Source organism: Vigna radiata, chromosome 2 (assembly GCF_000741045.1).
Source record: "Vigna radiata var. radiata cultivar VC1973A chromosome 2, Vradiata_ver6, whole genome shotgun sequence".
Taxonomy (NCBI): Eukaryota; Viridiplantae; Streptophyta; class Magnoliopsida; order Fabales; family Fabaceae; genus Vigna; species Vigna radiata.
Window position 1 is genome coordinate 24,077,333 of NC_028352.1, and position 15,892 is coordinate 24,093,224.

The 15,892-nt window shown below is 31.3% G+C and overlaps 1 protein-coding gene across 8 annotated transcripts; it reads right to left on the minus strand.

Annotated features, from left to right (window-relative positions):
* Window positions 1–2,889: 2,889 nt before the first annotated feature.
* LOC106756587 (uncharacterized ATP-dependent helicase YprA) lies at window positions 2,890–13,851 on the minus strand. 8 transcript variants are annotated; one of them, XM_014639068.2, is made up of 27 exons: window positions 13,581–13,851; window positions 12,738–13,463; window positions 12,410–12,518; window positions 12,199–12,296; window positions 11,069–11,224; window positions 10,648–10,716; window positions 9,972–10,094; window positions 9,738–9,887; window positions 9,483–9,614; window positions 9,325–9,404; window positions 9,128–9,222; window positions 8,971–9,038; window positions 8,665–8,766; window positions 8,490–8,563; window positions 7,587–7,694; window positions 7,330–7,405; window positions 6,637–6,773; window positions 6,381–6,540; window positions 6,110–6,286; window positions 5,851–5,967; window positions 5,608–5,763; window positions 5,103–5,270; window positions 4,886–4,998; window positions 3,818–3,941; window positions 3,491–3,586; window positions 3,255–3,317; window positions 2,890–3,165 (listed from the first exon to the last, which is right to left on the minus strand). In XM_014639068.2, the coding sequence occupies exons 1-27, from the start codon at window positions 13,740–13,742 to the stop codon at window positions 3,142–3,144; spliced, it is 3,663 nt and encodes a 1,220-aa protein (XP_014494554.1). In that variant the 5' UTR covers window positions 13,743–13,851; the 3' UTR covers window positions 2,890–3,141. The 8 variants fall into 8 exon arrangements, 7 of the variants coding, with proteins under 7 accessions (XP_014494554.1, XP_022634604.1, XP_022634602.1 ...); XM_022778883.1 differs by having other exon boundaries at window positions 5,551–5,763; XM_022778881.1 differs by having other exon boundaries at window positions 8,474–8,563; window positions 8,971–9,222.
* Window positions 13,852–15,892: the final 2,041 nt, after the last annotated feature.

The window sequence follows — 15,892 nt, forward strand, 5'->3', positions numbered from 1 at the left end:
AATTATCATGTAATATTAAAATCACTTGGCACATGCATTATAAACACGCGAGTTCTTGCTAGTATTTCTTTTTTTATACCTGCAAAATATATATATATATATATATATATATATATATATATATATATATATGGATAATGATATTTAGACAACATTTTTTTGACAACATTTGAACATTGATTACATGTCAATATGTGATTGGTCAAAAATTACTCCATAATCAATAACAATAATCATAAACACTATTGAGGAGTAATTTTTGACCAATCACAGATTGGCACGTAATCAATGTTCAAATATTGTCAAAAAAATGTTGTCTAAATATCATTATCCTATATATATATATATATATATTTCACTTAGTATTGTTTTCACATCCAACCAAATTTTACACATTTTATATCCATTATTTTTTTTTTGTTAACTCTTTATAATATATTAATGTTGGGATATTAAAAAGGATTGTAATATATTTTAAAATATTAAAATTAATATATATTATTGTATTTTGAAGATACAGTACAAGACACAAAAGTTCAAAAAAAAAAGCCAAATTCGGAAAGACTTTTTAAAATTAATGATATCAAATTACTTTTTATTTTTTAAGATAAAGAATATATTAGCACAAATAATCCAAAATACGTCAGCTTTTAATTTAAATGATTTTAAACTAATGTAGGATTAGATGCTAATCAAACGATTGGTGCAGATATAACTATTAATAATTGAAAATTAGAGACATTGAATGTATGATCTTTTTTTCTTATATGGCTTTTAGTTTTTATCTAATATGAAACTTAACTTGGATTGTTCCAACATACATGTTGATATAACATAAGCATGTATTTTTGAAAAATATAAAAGGCATATTGAGTAAAAATAATAGATAAAAGATTGAATATTTGGATTTGAAGTATGTCCTAGATAAAATGTCATGTTAGTAATAATAAAGATTTTTTTATTATTTTTATTTCATTGTCATATTTATTGAATTTATATGATCGGGTTTTTCATCAAAATTAAAAACTTGTTAATATAAGAGAGATTATAATAACAAAAAATTCGTCTCGTATAATTTTAATTTAAATTATTCTTGATCATAAAATTATTGAGGATAAGAAATCATTAATCTGATTAATATATCAATCAATATGTCTAGTTGTCTTGATGAGATAAAGTTTAAAAGATTTTGTTTTTAAATTGCACATATAAATTGTACATAAATCATAAGTGACTCAAAGAAGGTTTTCTAATAGTTATTTTGAATTGCCAATGAAAAATTCTTTTTAAGAAATATATAATTTCTTTAGACTTGGTATTATTGAGGAAATTAACTAGTAATTTGTTATACTTTGATATAAGATATCTAACATTTCGTGTTGTTAGTTGAATGATTATTAGGTATAATTAAATTCTTGTGAAATTAATGATTAATTAACAAAGAATTTATGAACTTATGATAACAAGTTTAAGTTTTATATAAACAAAATATTAATCGGATAATGATATTTAGACAACATTTTTTTAACAACATTTGAATATTGATTACATGTCAATCTGTGATTGGTCAAAAATTACTCCACAATCAATAATAATAATCATAAACATTATTGTGGAGTAATTTTTGACCAATCACAGATAATCAATATTCAAATGTTGTTAAAAAAATGTTGTCTAAATATCATTATCCATATTAATCAAGGTATTATAAATAAAAGAAAAAATAAGTTTATTAAGTCGTTGATAATGTATTAACTTATTAAAACTTAACAACTTTATCATATTTTAGAATTAACATAAAGATGTGAAGGTGAAAAAATCTATTATATTAATTTTCTAATTATTTTAAAGGAAAATGATTTTATGTTACTGTGTTGCTGTGAGTTTTGACATGTGAGAGATCAAACATTATATGAAGGTGTAAACGTAAGCTGCTTAAGCACTACATCAATTCATTGATTTTACGTTTACATTCATTAGTGCAAACTTCATATTTCACGTTATCATTTACATGGATTTGGAGAAAAATCAATAAAAAAAAATGGACAGCTTTATTTTTTTTCTTCAATTTGCTTTCTAATCTTCGATTTCGTTTGCAAAATTCTTGAAAACGTTATAATGATTCAAAACCAGGTGGTTCTAAACGGGCATCATAGCATTCATTTGTACACAAAATTAGAGTAAATACTTCGCATGTTCAATAGAAATTAAAGAACTTGTACAAGATACCGAGAGAAAAGAAAAATACATATGTTTATTTAATTATTTTTTCAATTATATTGGTTATTATATTTTATAATGATTTATGATAATTTATTGAGAAGATATGTTTCTTTTTCCAAATAAATGAAAGGAAATGTTGCAATTAAAGTTTAACATGTGAGGTTTTATTTTCTATACGTATATTTGACTGTTGATCCAATGTTTTTTTATTTTTATTTTTATTTTTTTATAGGTTGCTATATTTGATCTAATGTGTTATTATGACCTATTTGGTAACTTGGTAGGGCTTTTTTTTTCAAATTGACATTTTGTTTTATGTTTATATTCCTTAATGATGGAAAGAGATGATAGATATTTAATAAAAGGAAAAATATAGAATAAGCTATTAAAAGTTAAAAATTGCAAACACCAATCCAAATAAAATCGCGAAAATTGGTTTAATTTAGTTTATATTTGTAATATATTTTTTTATATTAACTTCGAATAACAACATCGCAAACTATATATATATATATATAAACAAAATGTCAATAAAGCATTGTCATATTATTTTATAGTTCAATGAAACATGTTATAATGAATCCAGTAAGAGCAAATTTCAATCATACCTAAATTAAATTTTATAATTGTTTAATTTTTTAGGAGCTAACATTTTTCTTAAAACATTTGAAATAGGCACTTTATTTATTTCTTAACATTTCACATTCAATGCAATTTATTTTAACATTCAACTTTCCTAACTAACCAGACAATAAGAACAAGTTCTAAAGAAAAATAAAGGCATGTGCGCCTTTAATTTATAGTGCTTTGTAATCTTAATTCACTAAAATTGAAGAGTTAAAACTTTATAGAAGAAAACTTCATTGGTGCTTTTTCCTTAACATGCCTTCAAATTAGCCAAGCACATGCTTTGAATTACTAGTTTCCCGCATCCAGAATACCCTGAAAGGACAACTTTCCCCAATCATCAAGGTGGAAATTGGAATGCAATTATCCCACTTAAATCATGCCATGAAGTTCAATCAAGTTACCTTTATGATCATGATGGCTGCATCCTTGTGCAAAACCTCGTTGTATTCATGGCAAACAAAGCTCTACAATATGCAAAAAACTTTAGGAACACTAGATGCCAATTAGGATGCAATTTAAAAAGAAATATCAATGAACGGTCAAATAATTTTTTTCTGACCAAAAATAGCTAACAGATGCAAATTGGAAAAAAAAAAAACTGTGGAACTAATCATTGAAAAATAAAAACGATCCAGACCTGAACACAATTAGGGCAACCCACTTCCGCTGAGCAGCAGCAACATGTGAGAAGCTCTAGTGCGGCTTCCAGGAACTTTGTAAAATAGGGTTGAACCTATACAAAATTCCAAAAATATCATGAGGTGAAAGTCTGCTCATTGATTGGTACTTGGGAAAATCGTTAAACCAGAAAGTAGTACGACAAATCTATTAAAACAGGATTATTTAATAACCAAAACCAGAACAGAAAGGTATTGTTGAAAATATAAGGCATCAGATAAGTACTGATGAAAATATAACGCAAGTTAAATATCATCTAAATGGTTAGACAGCTCAAGTTATTCACCCGCACTGAAATTCCACATCCTCCGGGATGTTGATCATATATTAGAATTCTTTCGGGATAAAATCGGGCATCATGAGGGTTTGGGCATTCAGGAGCCAAGTCAGACAAGTTGCAAGTGATGTGTCTGCAAGCAAATGCATGTAATGATATTACACATAAATTAATAAGAATTACACGGGACGAAAAAGAGTAACAGTATCATGCAGTAGAAAGAGGAAAAGGTTTTAATGTCTTGATATGCCAGACTAGCAAATTTTCACTTTCCATGTTAAGTTTCACTAATACAGGGTCCAGAGAGCAGAAAAAGTAAACTCCAACATCTCAATTAAGAGAAATTCATAGCCACATCATTCCTTACTTCAAAAACATAGATAAACAAACTCAAAAATGGCAAGCATCTGAATAGAAATTGACAATCAATCATATAATTATTATCTTTTATGAGCAAACTCAAGGGGCAATTAATGAGCAACAAACAACTTGCTAAGATGAAAAGTGGCACTAAAATGATAAGAACTCCTTTACCAATAGTTTTATATATTTCCATACAGATTTCAAAAGATTGGGAGATTTGTTAAGAACTTTTACAAAACTTCTATATCTGCTGAAATAATATTAGTAATATCAAAGAACATCTTTAGATTTGGTCCAAATTACACCTGGCTTTATTTCTTTGAAAAATTTCACTAACTTCCCATGATTGTCAAACACCTTGTTTAGCATTCTCAATATGAAAAATCCCCATTGTAGCTTTACATACAGGTGAAAGATAAAATGAGATCATTGTATGAAAAAGTGATGAGCTGAGTGTAATTGAGGCAATAAACCGTTGGTGTGACTGACTCTATCAATGATAGTATTGTTAATGGTAATTTATGTGAATGGGTGAGAAGGAAAATGATGTAATTCTAAATGTACGATATTTAAAGCAAAAACAAATAAAATAGAGCTCAGCATAATCTGCCACAAACAACAAAGTTCATGATGGACGGTAACTTGAATGAAAAGAATAGGACTACTGTATATCATGCTGATGCCAAAGCTTAAAGATTAACATAAGAAACTTACAAAGGCACTACGTGCAAAATTGCATGTGAAGCAGCATGCAGACCTCCACGGAAATCATAAGCTTGCTTGACTACTGCTTCTTTTATAGACAGTGGCACAGGAACCCAAACTGCCTACTTAGAGGCATAGAACATATTGATGTCAAAACAAACACATGCCACATGAGAATAATTAAAGTAAGTCATTAAAAAAAAACACCTAAAAGTGCTCAAATTACCTGTGACTCGTATGAGTAATGAGGAAGTGCGAGGTCAACAGCATCAAAGATTTGATTGCTTCCTCTCCAAATACGATAAAAGCCAAACCAAGTCGTTGTTACTTTGCATATATCAGCCCGGGCATTTGATTTTGGAAACTTGTTCGTTTCTACTTTGAGCGGATAGGCCTGCAAGACACATGACCTTTGAAAGACCTAAATATCCCGGTTCCTAATTTCTGGAATTATGTACAGTATATATTATTCTACATGATTTAGCAGTACATTAAGCTTGTAGGTTTTTACTTTGCTGAAATTAGATACATCTAATTCTTACTTGATGCAGTCAGGCCTGAGCAAGAAGTAAACAATAAATCATGATTTTCTAAACAATCAGTGACAAGATCTAGCACAACACAAGTCTAAAGAACAAGAATCAATAATGTCCAAATATTAACAATAGTCGTACACTATAAAACTCATGAAGATAATCCAAAGGATCTCGAGCAAGCAGGAGAATACATACAACATTACCCCCAATGACATGAATATCAGTGTAATCTCGAGTCTTTGTATAATACTTTAGATCAGCCTCTTTGCAGAAAGCAGTTTTATTAGACAGATCTAATTTTTCAACCAAATAGGTTTTCCCCTGGCACATGTACACAGCACCTTCATATACCTGAATCAAGTTATATACACTTAATGAGACATAGATAAGAAAAAGAAGCCAAATTACTCTTTTCATCTAGGGAGTAGAAGTCACAACCTGAAAGAATGCCTTGCTTTCCTCTATCTCTTCAAGGACTTGATATTTTTTCTGATCTATGACACTGTATCTAACAGTTTCTATTGCTCGGATATTGACTGCATGTGAGGGTAATTTCTGGAACATAGAAGGAACCACAGACAAACAAGAAAAAATAGTAATCTTAGAATCTGCATATATTTTATAGAGCTCAAAAACTATTAAATCAACTAGGAAAGACAGACATGAAGCCTAATTTTTTCAAAAAATAAATCACAACCTCAGGACCAATGTAGTTCCATATTCTAGAAGAATCAGATGATAGAATAGAACTCAAGTACCCTGCAGCTTTTAGAGAAATTATAACACTCTCCAAGCAAGGACCAAAATAGTGTTCATCGTAGTTCACACTTAGAGGGTGTTCATGAGCAGCACAGACCAAATGTTGCTCAAGAATCTGAACAAAGTCTGCCATAATTAGCATAAACCCTTCCATTTGTTCAAACTCAAAATAGTAGATCAAAAAAAACAATAGGCCAAAGTTAAAGAACCTTTTTGTTTTGAGAATCAACATGACAACATTCAATTGGTCTTCCAAAAAGTTTATTGGGATGTCTCATGAAGTATTGATCAAGAGGCCCCCCAAATGCAACATAGACAGCAAGCGATGGTTTATCTCTCCTCCCACCTCTACCAGCTTGTTGCCATAAGCTAAAGTGTAATTGATTTAAAGTACATAAATCCACACATATAAAGCTATTAAATATGTTTAATAAGTCATGGATGTTAAAACAACTGGGAAAATACCTTGCAATGCTACCAGGAAATCCTAGATGCAGAGTGGCATCAATTTCTCCAACATCAATGCCCAACTCAAGAGCATTGGTTGCCGCAACACCACATATTTCACCACCAAAAAATGAACTCTCTATCTTTCTTCTTTCCTGTCAATGTGAAGCAACCAGCACTTAGTCTAGGAGAACCATATGATGTCCAAAAATGATCAGCCCATTAATTAAGAAAAACAAGAGTTAGACTGAAAATAAATTAAAATGAGAAATGGACCAAAAAAAGAATCAGATGTATGTAGAGAGGTTTACTACTTTTCTACAAAACTTCATTAGTGCCACTTCTCTCTCTATATGCATACATATATATAAATAAATAGAACTAAGGGTAAATATAGAATCTGATAAACAATAATAAGTTTCAAATTAAAAATATAAAATAAACAGTGACTAAGAACGAAAGATACAATAACAAGCTGATAGTGTAAAAAGGTAGAAATCCTTTCAACAACAAGAAGCAAGTCCAAATAGTCAGACGCAGTTAGACTCAATAACTCATGCGATAGGCTCTAACAAATAACCAAAATTTCAGTAGCAGCTTCTATCTAACTTTTGTTCTTCATCCTATATTTTCCAACATGTAAATATCATCATTTTAATCTTCACCAAATCTATGTTTTGCTATGATTTCAAACCAGAAAATAAAAGAGACCTCTGCAATGTAGCCACCACGATATGCACATATGGAATCAACCAGATGCGGGGCTGTCTCATGAAGAATCTCACGGCTGTCATGTACAGCAATTCAAATTGCATGAGCATCTGCCTTTAAAACCCACTAAATAACCATTAACTTTAATATGAAAACAGATACCAAATAACAAAATCATAATGTAAGAAAAGTAAATTATCAACTCACAATATTGATTATACTAAACTACACAAGAACATAAAATTGATTTGACCTACGTGTAGGATAAAACAAGCTCACAAAGTTTCCGTGATCTACAAAATGCAATACAGCGAAGACCGTGCTGAACCATTTCTGCAAAAATACGTGAAGCATCCACAATTGGGCTGCAAAGAAAACCAAGAGGACACACAAAAAGCATTCAAATTAAAGATACTTTAGAATACTGCAAATCCTAATATTTATACAAATCATAAAAATATTAACAATTCAAGACTTCATTTTATAAAGCATGTTAAGTTGCTTTATTGGTATGCATTAAATCTAATATGAAGAAAATTGCAAATTATAGGGAACTCTAATTGTTTACTACTATAAATCTAAATATGTTGCTTTGTTAAATCTCAAACACGAAAATATATATTTAAAAAAATAATTCTTCTTTTATGATGTCTACTAATACACTAAACTTGTCCAGAGCATGGACAGGTGTCAGGTTCCTATCATTTGTTTCCCACCAGAAAGTTCTGTCAGTTCTACAAATTATCAAATTGAGATTGAATTGAACCGTTTCTCTCTGCTCTATGCCTTGGCCACTTTTTCCAGTTAGGTATAAAGCAATTCCAAGGCTTTCACATAACAGCTTAAGCTTCTAGGAATGTTTATGATGAACATGTTATTCGAATTAAATGTCATTCTTCAATTTTCTTAATTAAATTAAATATCGGTCCAAGGTCAGACAATCCTAAGAGCATGCCTTAAGCCCAATAGGCCTTTGCATGTGGTAAGATATAGGAGGTATAAATCATTCTAGGGAATCTATCCATACAATTATAATAACACATTACTCAAGCTAAAACTGCATTAGCAGTGCTTAAAGCATGCAGCTCAACTAAGCATAAGGTTGCATACATCAAAAGCAATAGTTGCAAAGTTTTTTCCTTACATATAAGGATTATCACCTTGAACGAACAAAATTAGCACTTTCATCAGCCAACTCATCAGTTCCCATAGCAAACTGAGCTTTTTTAATGAACTGTAGTCATGTAGCAACATAATTTATCTCATAAATATATGTCTTTGGTTAACAGTATAAGAACTGTTCAACTTCATATATACATTAAAATTTCAACTTACAGATTTTGGACGCACAGCAGGGTTCCAAAGGACAAAAAGTTTCCTTGTAGATGGACTTCCATCATTCTGAAATAGCTCCAGCGTAGATAAATTTGCAAGTTCCTAGGACACACAATTCATGGCTTAATCAAAGTATGGAATTAAAGCAATTCCGAGAAGAATACCAAATAACCATAGAATTCTAAAAAAATAAAAAGTAAAACATGCATGCATTAAAAAAAGTCAGGTCCGCCTGACTGACCATATGCTAAAGAAATATGTAAAACCAAGTGTATAAAAGTGTAACTAGTTCCAAGAATTGTTTACCATAGAATGCTCCCGAGGATTTGCAGAAGTTGCAGTAGAAAAAACAAAAGAAGGAACAGATCCATATACTGCAAGTAGAACCAAATTGTTGATTCACAGTTCCCTTTAAAATTTAAATACACAAGTTTATATGGAAATGTTTTGCAAAGCTCTAAACCATATGAACAGAGTCGTTCTAGCCTCCTCAAAATAAGGGCGGTGTGACTTCCAAACGCTCCCTTGTAAGTATGAGTTTCATCAATTACCACAAACCTAATTAAGATAGAATAAACCACAACACAATAACAATCCATTAGGAAATATTCCATACAAATACCAAACCAATATGGTTGATCATATACCAAACCAATATACCTTAGGTTTGATAAAATTCGACTAAACTGTTGATGATGGGGCAAGATTGATATGTGTAACATATCTGGATTTGTGATCAACTGCATCGATATAATATCAAATGAGGACATTTTATTGGAATCTGCTTGATCCAGAGGAAAAATTAGTGAATAAATTACCAATCTAGAATTATCACGGAGCCACATCCTCTCACTCTGAGAAGTATCACCATCATATATACCAATATTAAAGTCGTTATCAAATCCTTTTGTCATGTGTAACAAAGCTCTTAGTTGATCTTGAGCTAATGCCTGCAGAATAAGATATTTTAGCTATCTAAACAACAATCCACATAAAACCGAAAAACAGATATTATGATTATGTGGAGGCATTTAGACTTTAGAATTCAGAAATAAATGATAGACTGCAACAACCTTTGTGGGAAATATGTACAAAGCACATGAAGATGAATTCGTAGACAAAACTTCTAGAACTGGTAGATTATAGCAAAGGGATTTGCCACTAGATGTCATTGTAGCCACAACAACATTTTCACCATGAAGAGAAGCTTGTATAGACTCTGCCTATGTAAACCACACAGCAGAAAATTTTGATTGAGTGAGAAACTATTAGTTTGGAAAATGCAGTTCCACATATTCATTTTGTACCTGATGACAGTAAAATTTGGAAACTCCGATACACTTCAGTGCAGATCTCATTTTCTCTGATAGATCAATAGGGATCTCGCTGTAAATTGCTTTCCTGGCACATATGTCTTCAATATGCACAATCTGCATTAACCAAGCATTCATAATGCAGCCTTCAGCACTAGTACGAAGTGTTGGGTAGAAGGAATTTTTTTTCCATACCCCAGAACCATGATTCATGAATCCTGAGAATTAAGATTCCCTGGAATTACTAAATATTGTTTGGTAGGTGAAAAGTATTTCCTAGGAATATTTACAGAAGTTTTTTAAATCAAAACGTAATGAATTATTTTTATCAAAATCTTTAATTTTTTTAACACTTTAAATGATTTAATAAAAGTAAAATGGTAAGTTTTTCAGTAAAAAAATTACTTTAACTCAGGACAGTTAGTTTCACACCTCTCTCCTATAGAAATGTCTTAGTGGGAAACTTGGCTAAAATCCATTCCTGGAAAACCTTTCCAATTGCCAAACGACACCGTACATATTCATGAGCAAAAAACGAACATTAAATTTATCAATAAATATTATTGTTGAGTATTTGACATTGCTGTTGTCAATATGCAAATCATGGTTTGAAGATTTCATGTTACAGTTCCAAAAGCCCAAAAAACTATTGCAACAAAATAGCAAAGACCTGCCCTTCTGATCCAATTCCTTTCTTAAGATGATCAATCATCTCTACAGCCGTTAATGACTTTGTGTCCTGCCAAACGAGAACAAGTGATGTAAAGCACCGCACCACTGTATGGTCTACCCTAATTGTAGAATTTTCAGTAATATATAAACATCTTTTTCATCAATATATTTCATGATGCAATAATTGCTAGTAACCATTTCTTTAAAAATCAAACCAAAATTCTATTGAAAATTTCAGCTTCAGACACGCACCAAATGGACCTTTTAAACAGTAAATTTTTTTTCTTTTGGCATATGAAAACAGGCATTTTATTATCCTTTATTTCTATCTTTAGTTATCTCCTTGCATCAGGTAAACTTTGGATATACGCAGAAGACTAGAAGTTAAAAATAAATATGTAACATGGATTAATGCGTACATGACACCCAATATGGTTTAGGTCAGATTTTGAGGTAGTTTTGTTTCTCTTTACACGTTTGGGTTTGTCTTCTTTTTTGACAAAATCATTGTCCTTGACTGCAACAAGCAACTCTTCCAAGGAAATCCCCACAGTCATCTCATCTCCAAATTCATACTGCAAATAAGAATGCACATTTTTCAGCATCTTCAATACTACTGAATCATTGTGCCTCATGCAGGAGCAACTTAAAAATGTTCATTTAAAATTTCAGTTTGTCTGTTTTATTCATACTAAGTCAACAACACACAACTAGCATGTGACTTTTCAATAAGGCTTAGACTCCAGATTATGGGTGAATTACTTTGTACTTATATTTTTGAAAAAAAAAATGCTTTTTTAATAAAAGTTAAGCAAATATACGTTTTTCTGTCTGCCTAATCTGCTTATTTTAAAAATAAACAGCTTTATGCTTTTATAATTAATAAGCAAGTTCTATCTACTTCTTAAGTAAGTGATTATTTTAAAGATGGAAATGTTTATTTTAAGTTTAAACAACCTGACCTGACCCTATAGAGACTCTGAAATATTGAGCTACACAAAGTGTATAAGTCTAGTATATACAATCCTAGAAACCTTTATTTATCATCTTTGGTCATCATGTTACAGTTGTAAATTGAAAGGTTTATACTCACTAAAACCCCTCCTTTTATGGTTCCATTTGAATCTAACCTACTTCTCTTCCCAAACTCTTAGCATTTTAGTCACAGTCTATATATACCATTTTTACTGCATCAATTCCTTCAACAAAGGAAGCTGCATCCCTACCTACCTACCTAATAACTAGCACTTTATGAATTATAACCATTCTATCATAATCCCCCCCCCCCCCCCTCTCCCCGTTAAACAAGCCAACAATTTGTGAGTGTAATTTGTGAATTTAGATTGGGAAAAAGAGTTCCACACTACTAAGCGAAATATCAGTCAAAGTATACACAGGTGGATGTATAGGATACAATGCCAATTCTATGATAATAATACAATCAAAGTTTGATTCCAGGAACAAATTTCTATCTATTATAGCAACTTTCACTAAACATAATTGGGTCCACAGTGGCTCATTTGTGAAGAATAATGTAACAGAGACATACCGGCAGCTGTTCAAAAGCCCGTCCTAGAAATTTACGGAAAGAACTGTCCCTTCTCTTCAATGTACTGACAGTCTTTGAAATATACAACCACTTGCGCACTATTAAACAAGACATGTCAAGCAAAATTGAAAAACAAAAATGCTATTCTGATGAAATAGAAGAATATCAGTAAATAACAGCAACAAAACAACAGTCCACATCTTCAGTATACCTCTTTTAGGATTTTCTTCAACTATATCTTTATTGTCTGTTGAATGATTAAGGACAACAATGTTATCACCAAAACTTGTCTTCTCTACATCATCCCTGAAACATACCATCTGCAAAGAATTCAATCCACAATCAAGAGCAGGAAAGTTCAACATACCGTAACCATTTCCTTGTTGCATACAAAGCATAACAAAAACAATGCATTGAACACCGAATAGTCACTTTAAGGAAATATCGCTATTCCTACAACGTCACCAAAACATGAACAACAACGAACTACGAAATTCAATCAAAAAACTAAAAAGGAGAAACAAAATCAATCAATTTACATGAGGACAGAGAAGCGAAAGATTCTTGATGTCACCGAGGCCAAGTTTAACCCCAAACTTAGCAAGCTCACTAAGCGCCTCCTCCAGCAGACTCGAGGTCAAATCTCGAAGTTGCAAATAAATAAACGCGGAAAAAATGTTCACAAATGCAAACGCCTTCACCACTATCTTCAACCACGGTGGACACAAACATATAACACCGTCACTGACACGTTTTCTCAGGCCGCCGCCGCCTCCACCACCTTCTTTCGAACGAGCTCGTTTCAGCAACTTGCAGTGTCCGAGAGGCAGTTCCGATAAACAATTCACGGATTCCAAAACCTTCGCGAAAACCTCGCAATTGTGCTCGCCAAGTGGACCACCCTCGCTACCATCTCGCAATGTGTTCAGTATAAGATGATAGGGAAGCTCCATCTGCTTCTCACGACTTAAACCCCTTTCGGTTGAGGTCTCCAACGGTTTTTCATTTCCTGACTCGGAATTAGACGCATTACTCTCAGTAGCATCACGTAAAAGTGATAAATCCTCCTTTATGGAGGACCACGTAGAATCCGCGAGTTCAGATGTCGAACTTGAAGCATTGGTAGTGTGAGGAACATTAGGCAGAAGAAATTCGGATGTTCTAGAAGGTTCCTTTTCCTTTTTGGTGAAGGGGATGAGGACGAGAAACTCGTCACGTTGGATGGGGTAAGAGGCAATTTGAGTCTGCAATCGCAATTTCTCACCCTGAAACAAGCAATGTGTGAGTTAGTTAGTTAGTAATCACTGATTCTAGAAAAGAAAAGTAAGTGCGACGGTCGGTGAAAGAGAAAAGGGAGGAGGGAAATAGTGTGGTGGTGGTGCCTTGAAAAAGAGGTGGAAATTGGGGGAGGTGGTGGCGGGGGGGAATGAATGGCGGAGGAGAAGCTTCAGGTGGTGGAGGGTTGTGGTGGGAGTGACGAGAAGAGTGACTGATTCGCCGGTTAGGGCACGGATTTGGATTTCCGTGTGGTTGCTCTCCGACATTGGCCTTCTATTCTAACAACGCGGGAACTTGAGCCAGACCTCGCTCGCTTGCACCATATGCCGTTGTGTTTACAATGGGAAGCGAAACTTCAAGGGAGGGCAACTGCTGTGAAAATGCATTTACCTTACCAATGATCTGTACTATCTATATACTTCATTGATTCAATTTTTGTTTTCTATATTTTCTTTTTTAATTTTACTTTTTAGTAATTAGCTTTCAAAATTTAAATAATTACTCATAATAAAAAAATTATTTTAATTTTTAAAATATATTTTTCTAAATTTAAAAAATTATTTATGTAATAAAAAATATACGTATAAAATTATTTTATAATTTAGTGAATTTTTGCTACAATAAAAAATAAAAACACATGTATATATTTATTTTTATTAATCTATATTATCATATCTATGGTATTTCTTGTAATGATTTAGAAAATGAGGTTTTTAAAAGTGATAGTAATTTAAAACTAGTAAGACTTAACTATTTTAATATTAAAGGTTTTAATATAAATAGTTTTGTTGAGAAATAGTTTCATTATTTTAAAATGTATTATCCATCTAAAAATTATTTTTTTAGAGTTCTTTAAAAGCTTTATAAGGATTTTTCTTCTTTACTCATCAGTTTGTTTGAAGATTAAAGACTATTAGAGTAATCTTTTAGGTAAACTCTTCATTTCCATTCTATCAGTTTCTCAAATAGAGTAACTTGAATTTCTCCTCCACTTGTTGGTTTGTTTTATTTAAAAATGGAATAAAGACCATCACACAATTCACCCAAACCAACAACTTTATATTTATTCATTAAGGTAAAACTAGAACTTGAAAAATTAAAAGAAAAACCCAAAGGTATATAAGTCTTGAAACAGAAATCAACTTTTTAGAAAATAAAGGAACATAAAATGTCATTTCCAAATGCAAAACAAAATCACTACTTAAAATTAAGTTGCACGTTTCAATGACCTCCATAGGTGAACTCATCTTACTCCTTCGGTAGATGTATTGTTCACTTCCCATTGGCCTCCTTAGGTTTTGCATACCTTGCAAAGTATTAGAAACATGGATTGTAGAACCAGAATCAATTCATCATGTGTTATGATTAACACAAACCATATTTGATTCATAACAGACAAAAGTAAATGAAGTATCTTTCTTATCAAGTCAATTCTTAAATTTTAAGCAATCTTTCTTCGTGTGTCCTTTCTTTTTACAAAAGAAACACTTCAACTCTTTCTTTATGTCTGGCTTAGCACGAATCTTTCCTTTGTGTTTATTCTTATTCTTATTTATTCTTTCCTCTTTTTGAACACACATGGTCAACAATTCATTAATAGATCATTTATCTTTATGTGTATTAATAAAGATAAAAGGGGTTCTGCCACTAAACCCTATTTTTGTGTTTTGAATTTTTTTTTTTTTGGGTCAATTTAATGAGCTACTACAAACACGAATTATAGCACGTATTCAATGGTGCTTGTATGTTTAATTTAACTTTTTTAACATATAATATTAAATATTTGTGATATATGTTTAAATGTTTTGGATTAATAATTATGTTATTTTGTAGATATTATTTGTATGTATGTTTTGGTTGTTATACGTTCAATTAAAATATGCATTATTATTATTTTATTTTTATATTAAGAATTTTATGTAAATATTTATATATTATTAATATTTTAGTAGTAATATAGTTTTAATAAATTAAAGAGTAGTCATAACATCTTTAATCAATTAAAATTATATATAAAGTTTTGCTACATGATAAACATTAATTGTAACTAATTGTATATAATATGATAAGATCTACCCACAAAAAATTTGTCATATTTATATAATTAATTAGGACAAAATATTAAACTATACTTAATTTACCCACAAGAATTAAGGAAAGGGAACATAATTTGATAGTTTTATAATTAAGATAATGAATCTAATTGAGTAGGACTTTAGTCCACATGTAGGTTTTATGTCACTAAATTCATGAATTAAAAACATGTACACTCGTAAGATATTTCCACTTTAGATCAAGCTTTTACGAATTTGCTTTTGGTACCACTCCAAAAGGCCTCTTACCATGTATCCTAACAATCCTCCCCTCAAACAAAGGACTATGGTTCTTCACCTCCCCTACAACGGAAGTCTTTTCT